Source organism: Piliocolobus tephrosceles, chromosome 6, assembly GCF_002776525.5.
Source record: "Piliocolobus tephrosceles isolate RC106 chromosome 6, ASM277652v3, whole genome shotgun sequence".
NCBI classification, from domain to species: domain Eukaryota; kingdom Metazoa; phylum Chordata; class Mammalia; order Primates; family Cercopithecidae; genus Piliocolobus; species Piliocolobus tephrosceles.
This window is the reverse complement of record NC_045439.1, coordinates 77,998,735-78,018,385: the sequence shown is the minus strand read 5'-3', so window position 1 is coordinate 78,018,385 and position 19,651 is coordinate 77,998,735. Positions and strand designations below refer to the sequence as shown.

Below are 19,651 nucleotides of genomic sequence, written 5' to 3'. Positions count from 1 at the left end.
ATGGATTAATGAATAAATAAATGAATAAACAAATAAGCAAATAAATCAGGCTATTCCCTCAATAAAGAGAATGGGATTGAAATAATTATTTTCTCTATCATAAAATAATTTTGATCATCTAAGAAAAATCATAGCATGGATCTGAGTACTCTCCAGACATAGATTACAAATCTAACAGCCCTGTTAACAAAAATTAACATTGATTAACTAAGAGAAGATGAATTAAAGTTCTACCAGATAAAAGTTGCATGGACACAGAAAAAAGGTAGTCAGAAATAAATAACACGAAAAATAAAAAGTATAATAAATAAATATGGAAGAAACTGGAATCAACATTTTAGTACTTGAAGAACCAAAAAGAGTTTTTTAATGTGTGATAGTAAAGAGAAATGAGACAAAAAGGAGGAAGATAATATAGATTCCATAAGAGTAGAAATTTTTGTCTTTGTTCACTGCTGTAACTCCAGTGTTCAGAAAAATATTGGGCAAATAGTGGGTAGTGAACAGAAATAACTAAACGAGTGAATGAATAGAATAAGCAAGAGAGCTGACACTGATACAACAACAGTGGAAAAAGAAGTTATAAAAATAAAATATAAAAATATTTTTATAAAAATAAAACTAGAAACAGAATTGTGATGGAGTGAAGGGAATGTGGGAAATGATCAACAGAGAAATGAGAGGATAAAAACAATTGAAGATAAAAAGATACATGGAAGTATAACAGGAGATAGGAAGAGGTGAAAGAGTAGATGATATAAAATATTAAAATTACCAAAAAAGATAGAAATGGTAGGAACTGGCAAAAAAGAGAAGACTTTAGATGATATGATAAAAGATTAAGTAGAAGACAAGAGAAACCAGTAGCTAACATGTAGGTTGCAAGTACTGTTATAATGCTAGTTAATAGCAGAGCTTGAATTAATAATATGCTTCAATTCTAAACGAATAACAGCTCCAAGAGGGCAGGCATCTTTCCTTGTTTTTATTCACTGATGTATCTTAAGCATCTATGTGCCTGGCACATAGCAGGTGTTCAAAAATATTTCTTAAATGAATTCATGGCAGTCACTACTTTTTTTTTTTTTTTTTTTTTTTTGAGACTGAGTCTTGCTCTGTCACCCAGGCTAGAGTGCAGCAGCACAATCTCGGCTCACAGGAAGCTCCTCCTCCCAGGTTCACGTCATTCTCCCGCCTTAGCCTCCGGAGTAGCTGGGACTACAGGCGCCCACCACCACGCCCGGCTAATTTTTTTGTGTTTTTTAGTAGAGACGGGGTTTCACCATGTTAGCCAGGATGGTCTCTATCTCCCGACCTCGTGATCCACCCGCCTCGGCCTCCCAAAGTGCTGGGATTACAGGCGTGAGCCACCGCGCCCGGCCAGCAGTCATTACTTTTTTACCATCGTCTATTAGACAAAGACTTTGTATAGCAAACAAAAAATTAAACATCTAGTCATTTTATTCCTGAATATTTTCAAATATCCAATAGTTTGGCAATGTATAAACATACTCAAACCATAAAAAATAACTACGGAATATGAGTATTTGGTTGTGAAAATCAGACAATAAGAAAAGATTTACAGATAAACCTATAAATGACAAAATGATACAAATGGATATGTTGTTTTATCAAATGCTATCTGATAAAAATTGAAGGCTATAAATATAGCCTTTGAATACAAATATAAATATGTCCTTTACATACAAAGATGACACTACCGACATACTATTAATAAGACATGGTTTGATTTGGTTTTATCCTATATTTAGTGAAGAGCTGGCATAAACCTATTATCTTGATTTGATTGGTATCATTCTCAATTTAAACACAGGGATTACATACTTACTACTTCAAATCATTAGAATATTTTATTTAAAATCATAGGTCCTCAAACATGTATAATAATACAGTCTCCATTATTTGCTGGATTTAGCTTAATTTTAACTTAAAACATTAAAAAGTCCTGAAACATTGTCATTAGGCTGCAGCACATTTGCATCATTATTTAAATCAAAAATAGTTACAAAAAGTTTGTCCTAAAAGTATTTCAACATACTTAGCTACACCATGTGACTGAAGTAAACTTTTGTAACTAGGAATGTTTTCATCCAAGCGCAATCCTTTCCCAAAACATTGAAAGTAAAAAAAAAACCAAAAAAACAAAACAAAACAAAAAAAATCTTATCTAAACAAATATAAAAACAGAAAATATATATTTAAAAGTAGATATTTCTGAAACTACATTGTTAGCAGTTTAATCACAGCAAACACTATTTATATTTAAGCATAAATAAATGTAGATTATTTATATTTCAATCCACTCAAAATACAAACATACCTCATTAAAAAGCCATCTTTTCTCTGTTTTCTATACTGACATGTTTATTCTGACCCTTACTTCACATTCCTCAATGCAAAACAAATATGACCTTCACACTTGCAGGTGCATGGATCCAAGGGAAGACTTATAGCAAGTCCAAAAACTCCAGGCGAAGTCAATAATGAAACATAACAATGGAAACTGAACTTTCAACAGGAAAACACATTTTGAATTTTTCACTCTGATTCAATAATCAGGGAATATTGATGTAACACCTCTACAAATTCCCTGTCTCAGGTGTGGTGCATAAATAAATGAGGTAAGTAAGCATAATTGTTGGATATTCTTTAAGGTGTAAATATGTAAGACAAAAATCTTACATTAACAAAAGTATATAGAAATGTCTGTGTAGGGCTAGAATTTTTTTAATGTGAAAAAGAGAATAGAATGTTGACAAGAGGGAAAGACTACAACATAGAGCCTACTCAAAGGACATAAGTATTTATATACACACTTTCCACACTGAAACATATTTCAGAAATTTCTAGTCTTAAAATTTGTTCTAAGCCTTCTACATCTCCATAACTGATATTTTAAAATGATTTATTGGTACAGAAAATAAGATGCTCTACTCACCCAATTTTGAAACTTCAAGAATTCTTCAATGCTCCTTGGAGGTTCTTGCATTTTCTAATAAAGTAATATCAATATTGTTCATTGGCATAAACTCACTAGACTATTCATAATATTTACAAATAATTTACTCAAATGAAAAAATACTCTAAGTTATCATTTTTAGAGCAGGAAGATATCATAAAATGTTCACTTTGTACCATCCCTCCACTTTGAAAAGGGACACACATAAATGTTTAAATTCTTAGCCTCCAAACCAAATTTTATAATAGGCTTCCCTCTTATACACTAGCCCTAGAGAAAAACTCCACATGAATCTTGCTTAAGGTCCTCATTTCAGATTCCTAAAAGAGTTCCAAGATATTTTGGGCTATCATGGATAGTTTCTATAATAAATCCAGAGCCAAAAATATAATATGTTCTTGCTGATAAAGTATTTTAAAAAGTTAACTACTTACATAGTTAAAATAAATTTAAATGTTTGGATGTTCCAGTCTAATAGAAAAAAATCACATTTTTAGTAGTTTCTTTGTGATTTCAAATGTATTCGACATTAGACAAACTAATTTTAATCCAGACCACACCTTTCTCCTTTGTGCCTTAGAGACTTTGCCTACATTCTTTCTTCTGCCAAGAAGTCTCCCTTTCCCAAACCCTCTTCTTCCAATTCTTTCTTGGCCTATTTAACTCTTACTTCAAATAACAAATTAAAAGTCACTTTGTCCATCAAGCCTTTCTTATCCCCCAAAGTTTTCTCCATGGTAACATACAGCAGATTATCTCTATGAGGACAGAAACTATGGTGCAATCACAGTTTCACACACTGGCTGGTTCATAGTCAATGCATAATAAGTACTTGCAGTGTGCATAAATGAAAGCATAAATGAGTAGATGAATGTCAGAAATGTATAGGTACTTGAAAAATAATAAAAATACTTCTAGAGAATGAAAATCCAGTGAGAAGGCAAAAATAAGAAGAATTCAGAAGTCTAATGCCCTAATATCCATGGTGATATCACTGAAAAGATTGTATTACATTTTTATTTATTAAAACACATATTTCATATCAATATATAAAGCGGTCAAGATTACAGAATCACAAGTCCATGTTTTAGAAAAAAATTTCTAAAAAATAATTACATACTTGAGTTTGGGGATATTTCATTCATCTAAATATATGATGAGTATAAGAAAATATATAACTGATAATACACGAAGAAGATAAACAGTGTATATGACAACCATTATAGAAAATGAGTATTCAGTGAGGGTTAAAAAATTAAACAATTGAACTCATGGAGATAGAGGTAGAATGATGGTTGCCAGAAGCCGGGAAGGGAATGGGAAGTGAGGGGAAAATGGGTATGGTCAATGGGTACAAAAATATAGGGTCAAGCACAGTAGCTCATGCCTCTAATACCAGCACACTTTGGGAGGCCAAGACAGGAGGACTGGTTTAGCCCAGGAGTTTGAGACCAGCTTGGGCAACACAGCAAGAGCCCATATCCATAAAAAAGAAAAAAAAAAAGTAAAACAAAACAAAACAAAACGGAGTGTCCAGGCATGGTGGCTCACGTCTATAATCCCAGCACTTTGGAAGGCCAAGGCAGGTGGATTGCTTGAGGTCAACAGTGTGAGAGAGCAGCCTGGCCAACGTGGTAAAACCCCCATTTCTACTAAAAATGCAAAAAAAGTAGCCAGGTGTCCTAGCTACTCGAGAGGCTGAGGTGGGAGAATCACTTGAACCGCAGAGGTGGAGGTCGCAGTGAGCCAAGATTGTGCCACTATACTCCAGCCTGGGTGACAGAGCGAGACTCTCTCTAAAAAACAGACAAATAAAAAGAGCTAGAGAGAATGAATATGATCTAATATTTGATAGAACAACTGGCTAACTATAGTCAACAATAATTTACTGTACCTTTTGAAATAAATAAAAGAGTATAATTGGAATGTCTACAACACAAATAAATGATAAATGTTTGAAATGATGGATACCCCACTTACTCTGATATAATTATTATATACTGTATGTACCAAAAGTTATCTCATATATGCCATAAATATATATATATACTTACAATATACCCTTAAACATTAAAAATAAAAATTTAAAAAAGGAAAACAAATGTTTAGACAGAAGCAAAGATGCATAGAGATGTGAAGAAAATGTTATGGGAAACAGGGAACTCTAGAACTAGTCAGATTGAAAAGAGCGAGAGATATGAGACATGGTATGCACAAAAGGCTTACAGACAGAAAAATAGTCATGATATAATATCTTCAGGGATAGTGGGTATAGCAGTTTGGCTAAAAGGAACTCGAAATACATTTACAAATGTACAGAATTAAACTTAATGAAAACAATTTAAGTATTGACTTTTTTCCTTGTAATGGCTGTCAAACCACTCCAAGTACAAAACACCACAAGTAATATGCACATTTAATTAAAGGGAATTAGAAAAGTGGATTAACAAAGTGAAACTTGCATAGTGAAGTTCTAACTAATTTCAAAAATTCCATGTTTCTCTTGGGGTAAAATTAAAATAAGGTAAAGTATAAATTAAACAGATTTCTACTTTTGGTAGGATGTAGAAGGATATAAAACACCTATACTTCCATGATAACAGTAAGACAAACTTGGACAAAAAAAAAATCATACTTTTCTATGGGGTTAGTGAAAAGTGGTGAATGCCAGGAGGCAGGACCAGTTAAATAACCTGTAAACATTCAGAGTTCCTTGTTCAAAATTATTAAGAGTTTGAAGATAATAACATCAGAACATTAGACCAAATGCATGGTACTTCTCAGCATAAGGCCCTGTGCAACTGCAGAAATTGTAAACCTATGAAGCTGAAAACAAGCGTAATTGTCCCATAGAAGTAATGTTTATGTTTTCTTTAAATAAATATAGAAATTAATCCTCCTAGTCTTAAAACTTCAGAAAGTTACATTGGTCTTCCTTGAGTTCCTTTCCCAGAAAACTAACCATCAAGCCTCCCAGATAGTGTCAAGGAACTAAAACCTACCAAATCACTATATCTTGACAATTAGCCTCTAGACTCCTTACCATCACCCATCATGATGGCCTAACTGACCACCTGTTTCCTGTTAACCAACTCTTCCTCCTTACCACCACTCCCTAATTTCTGTTTTCCCACACATGGTTACATTTCTTCCCTGCTCTAAAAAACCCTAAGTTTAGTTAGTCAGGGAGATGGATTTGAGACTGATCTCCCATCTCCTCGGCTTCAGCACCCTATTAAAGCTTTCTTCCTTGGCAATACTCATCTCAGTGACTGGCTATTTGTGCAGCGAGCATCAAGACCTAGACCAAACCCTTGGTGTTTCACTAACAAAGCCAGCTCTACCTGGGAGCCCTGATTACCTAAAACTCCAAGAGAAATATAAACTTTGTAAGTGAACATAAAGCTGTGGAAGCTTCCTTACCTTGGGGCCAGCTCTGCTGCTCTTCCTTTGACATGTTCGTTGGCCTGCCATGGTACAGTAACTTTGCAGAAATGAAGAGAAATCAGCTGGGTCTTAGGCATCAATGTGAGTTGGGCGACCAAACTGGGGTATGAAAAACACCCAAATGCAAAAATAAATGACTCAGCCAAACAATCCCTTTCCCCTCACCTCCAAACCTCACTTTTGACTTTTACCAAGTCATATAGTTTAACTCTGTATCTCCACTCAAATCTCACCTTGAACTGTTGGAATCCCCAGTGTTGGAGGTGGGGCCTGGTGGGAGGTGACTGGATCGTGGGGGTGGTTTCTAAAGATTTTGCAACATCCCCCTAGTGCTGTTTTGTGATAGACTTCTCACGAGATCTGGTTGTTTAAAAGTGTGTAGCACCTCCCCCTTCACCCTTTTCCTCCTGCTCCAGCCATGTAGGATGCGTCTGCTTCCCCTTCACCTTCTGCCATGATTGTAAGTTTCCTAAGGCCTCCCCAGCCATGCTTCCTGTACAGCCCGTGGGACTGTGAGTCAATTAAACTTCTTTTCTTTAAAATTACCCAGTCTCTGGTAGTTCTTTATAGCAATGTGAGAATGGACTAATGCACCAAGAAAGCAGCAGGGGACAAGGGGCTGGAAAATATATTCTGCTCGTGAAGCTGGAGGTTCTACTATGTCATATGAAAAAGGGCATGCATATAACAAGAAATGGACAAGGGAAGGCTAATAATACAAGCTATTATACTGTTTATAAGAAAGATTGGTCTGAATTTTTCTATCTTATAATGTGAAGATTTGGAATTAAGGCTATTATGGTCTCAAAAAAAAGAGTTGGGAAATGCCTCTGTCTTTTCTATTATCTGAAAGAATTTAAAAATCTGAAAGATCAGTACTATTCCTTCCTTTCTTCCTTAAATGTTTGGTGGACACTGCTAGTTATGTTCCCTGAACCTGAACCTGAAATTATGGGGGAGTTTTAAATTAAGGATACTGTAATGGACCTAATCATGCCCCCACCCCAAATTCATATGTTGAAGCCCTAACACTTATAACAATATGTGACTTTATTTGGAGATGGAGTCTTTGAGGAGACAATTAAGGTTAAAAGAGGCCAAAAGAGTGGGGCTCTAATATGAATGGTGTCATTGTAAGAACAGACACCAGAGAGCTTGCTTGCTCATGCTCTCTCTCCATATACACACGAATATTTTATCTGTGAAAATATCTAGAACTGTGAAATAATAAACTTTATGTTGTTTTAAGTCACTTTGCTTGTTTGCTGTTATAGCAGCAATAAAAACTAACATGAGGAGAAAGAGTGAATTTTTTTTTTTAGTATTTTGCAGATGTGAAAAATGTCACACACTTAACTGATGCTCTGTCTATATAAGAGAAGACGCTTTGTAAGGACGTGGTGAGAAGGCAGTGGTCTACGAGCCACGAAGAGTGGCCTCACTAGAAACTAACACTGATGGCACCTTGGTCTTGGACTTTTGGCCTTTCAAACTGTGAGAAAATAAACTACAGTTGTTTAAGTCATCCACTCGGTGGTATTGTATTATAGCATCCTAGGTAGACTAATACAGACATAAGCTATCAAAATTAATATAGGATCATTCAGCTATTCTATTACTTCTTAATTTTGGTAAATTATCTTTCAAGAAAAATTAAAATGTCAGGTATTTTGATATAAATATTTATTCTTATTATCCTCTTACTATCTTTACAATCTGTAGTGTCTGTGGTGATGTTTCATTTTTCATTTCTGAAATTTGTACTTTTCTTTATCTTGGTCAGTCTATCTAAAGGCTTATCAATTTTATTAATCTTTGCAAAGAACTAGTTTTGGCCTTGTTGCTTTTCTTTAGTACACATTTGATTTTAATTTCATTGATTTATTCTTACCTTTATTGTCCCTTTCCTTCTTTAAATGTTTGAGAAACTTCCAATGATAAACCCTGCTCTACTATGAAGCTGAATGCTTGACAATTCCTGTTCAGACACCATGAGGCTTTCTATCACCATTTTAATCCCTGTATTTCAAAATGGATAGAAAGTTAAAGATTATTAGATATTTACAGAATAACTGTGAAATAAAAAACATAAAAACAAAAAAATAGAAATCCAAACAAATGACTAAAAATAAAATCTAGGCATGTACAGATAATGTGGGGAACAGAAGGAAACTTCAAAAAAGTCTTTAAGATTCTTAGAGAGCTATAATAAGATAACCCCTGAAACCAAAACTTCACATTATAAATGAATACGGAATAAGAGAAAACGCAAAGTACAAATATAATGATATAAATTATCCAACAACAGTCTAGTGAAAAACAGCTGAAGAAATCTTCTAGAAACTAGAACAAAAATGTTAAAGTAAGCAAGAATCAGAGGATAAAAGAACAATAAGTTAGAGGATTATGCCAGGAAAATGACTTTCAATCTGTAAATTTAAATATAGACAGAGCATCAATTAAGTGTGTGGCATTTTTCAGATTTGCAAGATACTAAAAAAAAAAATTATCCTCATATTAGTTTCTTATTGCTGCTATAACAAACAGTCAACAAAGTGCCTTAAAAAATCAGTTTATTATTTCACAGGTCTAGAGGTCAGGAATCTGAAATGGGTCTGCAGGCCTATGCTCTTTTCATGTTTTGCGTGTGTGTATGTGACAGAGTTTCACTTTTGTCGCCCAGCATAGTAAATTTACTTGCATAACAAAAAAACGCAAAATATCAATGGTTTAATACACATAATGTTTTTTCTCTCAGAAGATCTTTTTGTGAGAAAGGGGGCTTCTAGCAGTCACCTGCTATCCTTTGCTCAGAACTCCTCCCTCTATCTTCAAAGCCAGCAGTGTAGAATCTTCTCCCCTCTCTTGACATCTTGTCTCCCTCTTATAAGGACTCTTTGATTATGTCCAGCCATCCAGACAATCCAGGATAATTTTCCCCATCTCCTTAATCACATATGTAGTTCCTTTTGCCATATAAGATAAAATATCAATAGGTTCTTAAGATTAGGATATAGACATCTTTGGGGGCCATTATTCTGTCTACTACACAACTATTTACCTTTTTTCAGGAAGGCATTAGAGAATGTAGTTCATTTTTAAAAAGGGATTAAACAAAGAAAAAGGAAACAAGTGATCTAACACACAGGAGAACAGTATTACATTGCAGAAACCAGCAATCCTGAATAAACTAAAGGTTGTAATGCTGTAGGAAGAGTATCTGTAAGGAAAAAAAATCTACTGGATTAACTGATGTATTTCACTGTGATGCTTTAGCAGTTTGCCAAAGTGTTTGAGGACAGATTAATAATACGTTAAAAATGGCAGTTATTAAGAGAAAGGAAAGTAAAAGGTTGCATTAAAAGTGAATGTGATCTTAGTATACTATGTGCCTTGGGGTTGAATGACATTTACCTAGACAGTAGTGATAACACTAAATGTTGATTTAGCCAAAGCCTATGATATCACCATATTGACAGGTAAAGGGACAAGAACAGTGTATGAGGTAGAGAGGGAATGTTCACACACTTGGAGGTGGTGCTGTTATAAAAGACCTATATCACTGCCTTCCATAGGAGAAAGTCAATGGGTAATGTCTGAAATTGGAAAACCAAGAAATTACAATGTAAGTATATTTAGACATAGGGGGTAACAGACGAAATATTTAAAAGACTTGAATTTTCCTTTGGTGAGCAGAATTGAGAATAGAGTAGAAGAGTTGGGGACTACAGGGTTTTCTTTAACCTCAGAATGTGGCAAACTGTTAGGGCTCACCAATATGTGTGTGTTTCTCTACATTTCCCAGGATCCCCTGCAGTTAAAGTGGGGGCCTTGGGACTAACTTCTGGCCAATAGAATGTGGCCAAATTGATATATGTCATTTTCAGGGTTGACCTTGGGTGATTCGCCATACTTTCTTTCTTGTCAGATAAGCTAGTCCTAGAAGGCAGCAGAACCATTAAAAATAAAAACATTTGGCCTTGAATTTAACATTTCATCCGACTAGAAATAGCCAAAATGGATCTTTTGTGAGAAAAAAAAAAAAAAAAAAACGTATTAAACTGTTGATATTTTGGGGTTTTCTGTTACAGAAGTAAATTCACTATGCTGGTTTTAAAACATCGACAAGAATTATTTGCCAATCCTTTGACAAGAGGGATCTATGTCTCCTTTCCTAAAATGGAACAGGACTTTGACACACTTGTAAGCAAAAGAAAGTGAGGGAAGTAGCACCGTGTTACTTTTTGAGGCAAGGTCAGAAAAGGTCAGGCAATTTTTGCCTTGTTCATTGCAACGCTCCCTTTGGAGCTCTGAGTTTAAGCTAAGAAGTCTGACTACCTTGCTGCCATACTGTGAGGAATTCCCAGCCATATAGTTACAGGAGCTCTGCTAGCATGCCTACTCTAGTCTTTCTGAGTTACCAAAGAAAAGCTGATGACTGTGCCCTACCGACAACATCACCTGTGAACATAACAAAATGGTTGTTTTAAGCCACCATATTTTGGAGTAATTTATTACATACAATAGCAACCCAATGCTCAATCTAACAAATAGTATCATTTACTTTTTAATCTGTGCAATTTAACTATTTTGATAAAACTTAGAGTTAAGCTAAAAAGGAAAATGGGTGTGAATTACTTATTCCTGGCTTATAGACTTTGCTATTCTACTTTCCCTACCCAGAAAGTTCACCTTTCTCCCTAAATCACTGGCTTTCAAACTTTTTAGAGTTTGAAATACACTAAAAAATACATTTTACAAACAAGCCGTAGTGCACACACACACGCATATATATAACTAAAAGCTCCATACAGTAGTACTTTACTAAGTAACACTAAATTTACTTACATGCGCTGATATTTCCAATCTATATTGTTTCAATTTTTTTTTAAGTGTAAAAGAGATTTCCTTGCTTACAAATGGGTCAAGACCTCCACTAATGGGGTCCCACACAATCCCCTTTCCAGTTGAAAACACTATCCTAAACCTAAATCATTCTTCAAGGCCTTACCCAAGTCCGAAAAAGAAGCCTTTATTGACCACTCCATTCTCAGCTTTCTTGAAATTCCTGTAATTTATTCAGTTGCATTTTTTATCTCAGTAGTGAGAATACTGCATTTTCTGTACTTAAATTTAACATGCTTTACTTGATATCGTGAGTACTTCTAGGGCATTGTAATGTCCTTTATCTACCACTCGATAAATTCAGAGTACTCAATAAAACATTGCTCAGCATTTGACCATTGTGTTTTAAAATCTTAGTCATTAGAGTGCACTTCAGTTTGGGCATTCTTTGGGGAGAGGCACGGACAAATGTTCTAATGATTCATCCACATATTATACTTGAAACTGGAAAAACACACAAAATAGTCTTCACTCTATATGCGTGTTTTTATGCAAACTAAATCATAAAGATACAAATGATTTTTCTAATAGGTTTCATTACCATACAGCGCACGAAATAATGATATTGATATAGCCACGAAAGAGTAATATAACCAAGTTCTCATAAGTAAAATATCTTTGAGGTGGGCAAAATGCAAACTTTTCTCTGGGATCAACATTTCTTTACAACTCACTGCAACTACGCCTTGAGAGTATGTTTCCAGAACCGCTTCCCAATTATGCTGTCCCAGCAAGAATCGAGTGGAAACCGGGTGAAAGGCTGCGAGGCTTGAGGCGGGTCCCAGACAAACGCGGCCCTGCCCCACGCCAGAGCCTCTCAGAAGTGCGACACCGCAGCTGAGAGAGAGGCTGAGGCGGAACTTCCAGTCTAACCCCGCCCCGCTGTCGTCCCAGCCTGTTGCTTAGGCCGCGCGGTCTACGTTGTGCGCGGCCCCGGCCCTAGCAACGACTCTAGTAACTGCCTGGCTCCTCCCTCTGGTGTCGCCGGGAAAGCGCTCCGTCTGGTCCGTGCGCTATCACGGCCCGATGCGTGGCTCGGGCTCGTGGGGAGCTGGAGACGCGTGGAGCTGTTCGAGGACTCGCGGGTGTGCAGGTCTGAGTACCACTCTGATCCCTGGTGGAGGTCTCCGCGCCTCTCTGGAGACCAGTGGTCTGGCCCCAGAGGTGCGGCCGCGGGAAGTGGACATTCTTTGTCAGGACCCTAGCGGAGGTCGCGCTGGGTGTCGCCTGTGAGGGGGATCCTCGGTCCCTGCGCGGTCTCTAGCTTTTTTTAGGATCTTGCGGGCCCTTTGGGGAAAAGGTTTCCAAATTTTTCCTCAAAAAAAAAAAAAAATTGTTTTTCCTACCAATGATTTTCGGTGCATTCCGCCCCAACGAAAAATACGTTCTGGCAAAGTCAGTTTCCTAGGAACCCCATAGTTTATTTTATTTTTTTTAGTATTTGGAGTGGTTTGTGGGGGTTAGGTTATTACGGAAGGGGAAGCGTAGTACAGACGTAGAATTAGCGATGCCATGCAGTGTAGTTAAAATATTGAGGTTGTGGTTACATAATAAGCAAAGAGCCTTTCTTACGTCTAAATTATTTATTGGGAATGTAGGACAAATAAGGAAGTATGTTAACATTTTTCGGTCGCCAGGTCCACAAAGTTGGATGGTAAAATCAGTACTTTAGATCGCAGCGTTTAAGGACTAACCCAATGCACCATGAAAACGAATGCAAGACAGTCTGCTACCATATGGTGGGTGGTGTGGGAGGGGCCATTGATCCTGTATAAAAAAGGGTACTAGCTTAGATTGTGAAAAATGAATGTTGGACCTGTAGGTCCTATGTGACCAAGTTCTTAAAAATGCTCTAAAGAAAAATTGTTTTTTTTCTAATACTGAATTGGTCCACAATATAGGACGGGGAGTCTATATAATGTTCCATTGGGAGGTGAGTCAGCTTACAATAATGGAAGAGGTAGAAACTTTTTCTGTTATTATTTTGGGGAAAAAAAAAAAATTGCCAGCCTGCCACTTGTGCTAGGCTGCAGATGGCCCATAAAGATAGTTTGTCAGATACTTCAGTAGTGAGATGCTTCCTGGATGTGTTTTGCAGAATGGTTTTGATTTACTTAACTAGTGTTTGTTGAGTGCCTCCTGTTGCATAAGAATCAGGAATAGGTGAGATAGGTGAGATCGGGGAAGGAATCTGCTCTTACAGAGTTGAATGGTAGAGGGGATAGATTCGCTAAAGTACCTCCACAATAAATGCATTTTTCCATGTCAAATATGTGGAACCAATAATAAGTACTCAAAGATAAAGAGATTTAAGACATTGCTGTGACCCATCTATGAGTTAATAAGGAACTGAATTAGAGTCCTGACTTTCAGGGTGAAGATAGAGGATTATGTACAAGGTAGAATCGATGCAACTTGGTGAGTATAATTAATTTGGGGTGGAAATTGAGTAGAAGGAGGAATAAAAAATTAATGTATTTTTAGCCTTAAGTTCCAGAATGATGGACGCACCATCAAGGTGTTAAAATTGTTAGTTCCTTAGGAATAGTCTTTATGTTTTCTAAGTCTTTCTAGCCCCCATGACTCAAATTGTATTTCCTTGCACATATTTGATGTTAACAAGTATGTTTCAAAGATTTTAAATAACCCCATTTGCAACAAATGATTTACTCACAGTCGAGACAGGTTGTTGGCTAGGTTAGGACAGATACCCTGATCATGTAGGAAGCTGCCCATGATTTACTATTGCTGGCCTCTTCTGCATGGCCACCTCAGCTGTAAGTGAGAGTATGTAGGTGAATTAGGAGGTGGAGCCATAAACATTTCTCTTTTACTGTCTTACAGGTATTTGGGGTGGTTGATTTTTTGTAGAGGAAGGTTATTTATATAAGGTTTCACTAATATCCATTTAGTTATGTGGATAGCAGTTCTGTGAACTGCAAAGTGATATTTCTGAGGTATCTCTAGGAGGAATGCATGTCGAGGGTCCTAGGATAACTCCAAAAACTCACCAGTAGTTTTCTGTTAAATGTCAGGCAACCACAGTAACTTTCATGATATCCACAGGGACTGCATTTTTCAATCCCACTGTGCCTGGTCCTTTGAGTGGCACATGCAGTCCCACTAAATAGCTACTGGAATACCCAGGAAAATGAAGTCAGGTTAAGCTAGTCCAATCAAATTTCATTTTTTAGGATGAATCACATCATCTGAATAACTCAGGACTATTAAAGCCTCAAAATGTTTCTCTGTAAGAACCTCAGGCAACACCAGGACAAACCCAAAGAGAGTTTGGGTGAAACTTAGCTTCTTGTGTGCAGCAAAGAGATGCCAACAGAGCATTTGCAACTCTCAGTTCTGGGGACTATTAGGATCTCTTCCCAAACTTTTTTTTTCTCTGTTTTAGAGATGGGATCTCACTTTGTTGTCCAGACTGTTCTCAAACTCCTGTGCTCAAGTAATCCTCCCACCCTAACCTCCTAGTATTAAAGGCATGAGCCACCAAGCCCGGCCCTTCCCAAGCTTGGAACTTCTTTACCTGAGTCGTAGATGGACTCTAGGAGAGCTCCAAACCTCCTGAAATTGTATGCAAAATATTGTGTCCGTATATTCATCTAGGGATGAGGTTTACGATTTTCATGTGATTCCTAAAAGAATCTGAGGTTCAAGAAAAGAGGGCATCTTAATATCCTGCACTTTTAGTCATTTAGGGCATGGTCACAAAGATCAAAGCCATTTTTAGGCAGGTGATTTGGAGTGACAGAAGTAGGTAAGATTTTCTATTTGTGTGTTAGGAAGAAGGGTTTGGACCATTGTTCTTAAATACTGCTTTCTTACCCAAAATGTAAACCTGTACCTAATCAGTACACAGCAAAAATATTTACTGTATTTTGGTTTTCCCCTTGGGTACATTTGGCTAGTACCTTTTTCTACTATAACCTACGTCTTTGCATCTCCTTATTTGGGTCTCAAGCTCACTGGGATTTACAATTTAAAAAAAAAAAAATTCATTTGATGAGTAATTAAATTAGTGCCACTAACTTCTCAGCAAATTATGTTGTATTTTATGTTTCTCTGGACTTTTTGTTCACTTTCTATATGGGAGACCACAAAACGTGTCCTGCTCGAGTCACAGCATTCCTCTTGTCACTGTTTCTACTTAAAGTGTCTGGAGCTTCGTAGTTAAACCACAATGCCAGAAGGCTTTATAATAAGAGAATTATTTTATAGCTGTGGAATGCATATCAAATCAATAGGGTACCAGTGTTGTTTCTCCCTTGAAAGATATCTTCCTTACAGGGTATGCAGATAACAATTTTGTCAGCCATCACCCTTCTTTGAAGAAAATATTAAGTGGGAAAGTTATTTTACCATTTTTCTCTAGTTCTAAAGAATCAGAATGATGTATGTTTTTAAAAAGCATAAATTCTTAGAGTAAGTGGACATTAATGTTACTCTGTAAATTTTTAAGATTTATAAGATAATACATTTTACCTTATGGGCTATTTTATAAATTATAATGAGTAGTAGATGCGTCTTATTTTTTATTGGATATTTAGTTGTATATGTATATGCACACTTGTACACACACACACACGTAGTGTGTGTTTTAAGTTGGAGAGGGCTATATCTTTTAGAACATAACCAACTAAATTTTGCCGATTCCACTAGAATCTTCTATTTTTCATTAATGTCAGTTCAAAGTCAGAGCCAACAGGTTAAATACATTCCTGTCTGATACTAACATGAAACCATTGCATTCCTAATATCTGGAAAACAAAATTGCCATCTCTGGAACAAAAACAGGTTCTTGAAAAATGGATTCTCAGTACCTGAACTTTGTATTTGAAATACCTTTGAGTTTATTGCTTTTAATCTTATGTTTTAAAGTATGCCAATTTGGTGGTTTAAAACATGTTTAATAAGTACTAAAACACACAATTGTGACTTAAGTTGAGTAATTTTCTTTGTAGACTGAGTAAAATGTTTTCTGTTTTTATTTTGCCTTCTCTTGACACTTTTTTTTTTTTTTTTTTACAGTGCACCTATGATATGTGTTTTAGAAATAGCTGTTAAACTTTGGTTTGAATGAAGAATGTCTCTCAATTCACCTATATTTCTCAAACGAAGTGAAGAAAATAATTCAAAATTTGTGGAAACAAAACAGTCACAAAGTACTTCCATAGCTTCAGAAGATCCCCTTCAAAACTTATGTTTAGCATCTCAAGAAGTTCTTCAAAAAGCTCAGCAAAGTGGGAGATCAAAATGTCTCAAATGTGGTGGTTCCAGAATGTTCTACTGCTATACATGTTATGTTCCAGTTGAAAATGTACCTATTGAACAGATTCCACTTGTGAAGGTTAGTAAGAAATTTAATTGTTTGAAAGTATGAAAACAGATTTTTAAAAAACATCTCATGTATACCTACTCTAATTGAATAACATTATTTATTAAGTTCCCATCCCTGTGTCCTTCCCTTATTGGCTAGAGTTGGACCGCACAATCTAAACTGATTCCAGTTGGCTCAGACTTAAACTTTTCCAAATAGGGTAAATGCACGATTTGTAAAAGGAGGGGTTAGGAGTGGTCTGTCTGTTATAGTATAAGGCATGTCTGGACATGTTTGGGTATGTCAGGGCACAACAAGAGTGGAAGGGTTGTTTGCAGGCTGGAAACGAGAGTACAAGGAGCTTGGGCTTCTGAACAAAGAACATCACACAAGTAAATCTTTTGAAGAGGAATTTCTCATTGTTAACATTATGAAAACGAAGTGTATTTATGGAAAATTTAGTCCTGCAGAGTACTAAGCCTCTTTGTTTTTCTTGTCTCTGGGTCTGAAATGGTGTTTTTAATGAAACCCATTAATTTTTCATTAATGATTTTAATTTATTTACAGCATAGGAAAAAAATGTGTGATATAAACGTATGAATACTAAAGAATAAGTTTAGAGACACCCTGAAGGAGCTCCAAAAACTCATGTCTTTGGACTGCTCCTTGAGAAAACACTATTCTAGTAGAAGTAGAGTTGATTTTTACCTAGGATTTTGTTACTTATCCTATACATGGGGATGGAGTAGATTTCATTGACCAAAATGAAAATAAAGTAAAATTTGAAAACTAGACCAATTCCCTGGGCTGTGTGATTTTAGAGTGATTTTAAGCCTGATTTAAAAGGTCATTTGAATTGATTGCTTACCTTTGTTCTTTTTGGTGTTCACCAATACTACTTTTGTATAGGTAAAAGGTCTGTAGAACATCATGTCTGCATAATCAAAGAAGAATTTATTATATATATGTTAACTTGTCTAACAGTATCCCAAACTTTAGGAATAAATCAATTAATGTATAAAATTTGACTACTGTTTATTAACACTTTAGAGAGACTAAACTCTACACATGGACTCATTAGAACTTTCCAGTAAAAAAAATGAGTTGTAGCTATATTTTAAAATATTTGTTTTGATGATTTTAAATTTCATTTAAATTTGAAGTAAGAAAAGTACTTTGACACTCATATTTTATTTGAATTCCAATTTAACCTATATCATCTTGGCCAGTCCATGGTCTCCTCCGCGTCTAAAATCACATATATAGGCTAATGGAAAGTTTACTGGCCAAGAATAAGTATGTGTGGAATTTAAGCTTCACAGTTTGCTCAGAAAAAACAAGAACTTGAGGGTAATAATTATTTTCAAGTTTCCCATTATCTTACAGGAATGTTACATTTTGAAGTATGGTTTTTGAAGTATATGTAGAATTATTATATCTTACATTTCTCTCATAGCCACATAAAGAAGGGATTCCATTAAACGTTTTATCCTAAGGTATATTATATTAAAAAATGGATTGTATATTATAATAATAAAAATCAGTAATGTAGTTACAGGGCTGATATTTTCATAGATATTTAATAATAGAGGGTATTTTCCAAATCAGTGGTCTAATATACACCATTTAATAGAAATGACTCAAGACGTTAGTGTTTGATCATCTCTAGATGGTCTGGACTGTGCAGAGTTTTCTAAAGTGTTTATATTTTAATGGCCTTGTATGAAAGTTGATACTTTAATATACATTAATGGTAATAACAACTCTGCAAAATGTTCTTTCTAATTTTTATTTTTATTTTAACAAATCATTCAGCATTTGCTTTTAGATAGCCTACTTGGAAAGGGAGGATGACAATATAATGAGTAATTCCCTCCCAATTTTAGTCTAGGGAATGCGTTCATAAATATAGTCATATGTCTCCTAATGACAGGGATACATCCTGAGAAATGTGTCCTCAGAAATGAGTCGTTAGGCAAATTCACTGTTGTGCGAACATCTTAGAATGTACTTACACAACCTTCATAGTATAGCCTACTATACACCTGGGCTATACCTTTTGCTCCTAGCCTACAAAATCTGTACAGCATGTTACTGTACTGCATACTGTATGTAGTTGTACACACAATGGTATTACTGTATCTAAACAAATATAAGCATAGAAAAGTACAGTAGAAGTACAGTATAAAAATAGTAATCCTTTATGGGCACTTAGCATGAATGGAGTTTGCAGGACTGGAAGTTGTTCTTGGTGAGTCAATGGTGAGTTGTGAGTGAGTGTGAAGGCCTGTGATGTTACTGTACACTATTGTAGTTTTTATAAACACTGTATATTTAGGGTACACTACATTTATGAAAAATATTTTTCTTCAATAATAAGCTTACTGTGACTTTTTTACTTTATAAACTTTTTAAAAAACTTGTGATAACACTTAACTTTAAACACAAACACATTGTACAGCTGAACAAAAATATTTTATTTCTTTACATTCTTATTCTATAACCTTTTTCCTATTTTTATTATTCATTTTTACTTTTTAAACTTTTTTGTTGAAAACTAAGACACAAACACATTACCCTAGGCTTACACAGTGTCAGGATCATCGATATCACTGTCTTCTTCCACCTCCACATTTGTCCCACTGGAAGCTCTTCAGGGGCAATGTATGGAGCTGTCATCTCCTGTGATAGCAATGCCTTCTTCTGGAATACCTCCTTAAGGACCTGCCTGAGGCTGTTTTACAGTTAACATTTCTTTTTTCTAATTAGGATGAGTAACTCTAAAACTAAAAAAATTAAGTGTAGTATAGTAAATACATAAACCAGTAACAGATTTATATTATCATTATTAAGCATTATTGTATAGCATGCTTTTTTATGACTGGCAGTGCAGTAGGTTTGTTTACATCAGGATCATCACAAGCATATGAGTACTGCACTATGGTACAATGTTACAATGGTTACACTTCACTAGGCCATAGGAATTTAGA

The 19,651-nt window shown here is 35.6% G+C and overlaps 2 protein-coding genes across 7 annotated transcripts in view; one reads left to right on the top strand and one right to left on the bottom strand.

The window, feature by feature from the left end:
* FAM227B (family with sequence similarity 227 member B) overlaps positions 1-12,174 on the bottom strand; it is a 295,156-nt gene extending 282,982 nt beyond the window's left edge. Inside the window, exons 1-5 of the mRNA XM_023227241.1 lie at positions 12,007-12,174; positions 9,224-9,393; positions 8,319-8,446; positions 6,404-6,526; positions 2,960-3,013 (exon numbers count right to left, since the gene is read on the bottom strand). Coding sequence (XP_023083009.1) covers positions 2,960-3,013; positions 6,404-6,454 — 105 coding nt within the window. The 5' untranslated portion in view covers positions 6,455-6,526; positions 8,319-8,446; positions 9,224-9,393; positions 12,007-12,174. The remainder of the gene's footprint in view (positions 1-2,959; positions 3,014-6,403; positions 6,527-8,318; positions 8,447-9,223; positions 9,394-12,006) is intronic.
* Positions 12,175-12,283: 109 nt separating this feature from the next.
* Positions 12,284-19,651, top strand: part of DTWD1 (DTW domain containing 1) — a 36,418-nt gene continuing 29,050 nt past the window's right edge. For 4 of the 6 annotated variants that reach the window (XM_023227211.1, XM_023227206.1, XM_023227210.2 and 1 more), the window contains exons 1-2: positions 12,284-12,425; positions 16,373-16,691. In XM_023227211.1, coding sequence (XP_023082979.1) covers positions 16,428-16,691 — 264 coding nt within the window. In that variant the 5' untranslated portion in view covers positions 12,284-12,425; positions 16,373-16,427. Of the gene's footprint in view, positions 12,543-13,705; positions 13,751-16,372; positions 16,692-19,651 lie in introns of all 6 variants that reach the window. The other 2 variants (XM_023227207.1, XM_023227208.1) reach the window with 2 other exon arrangements.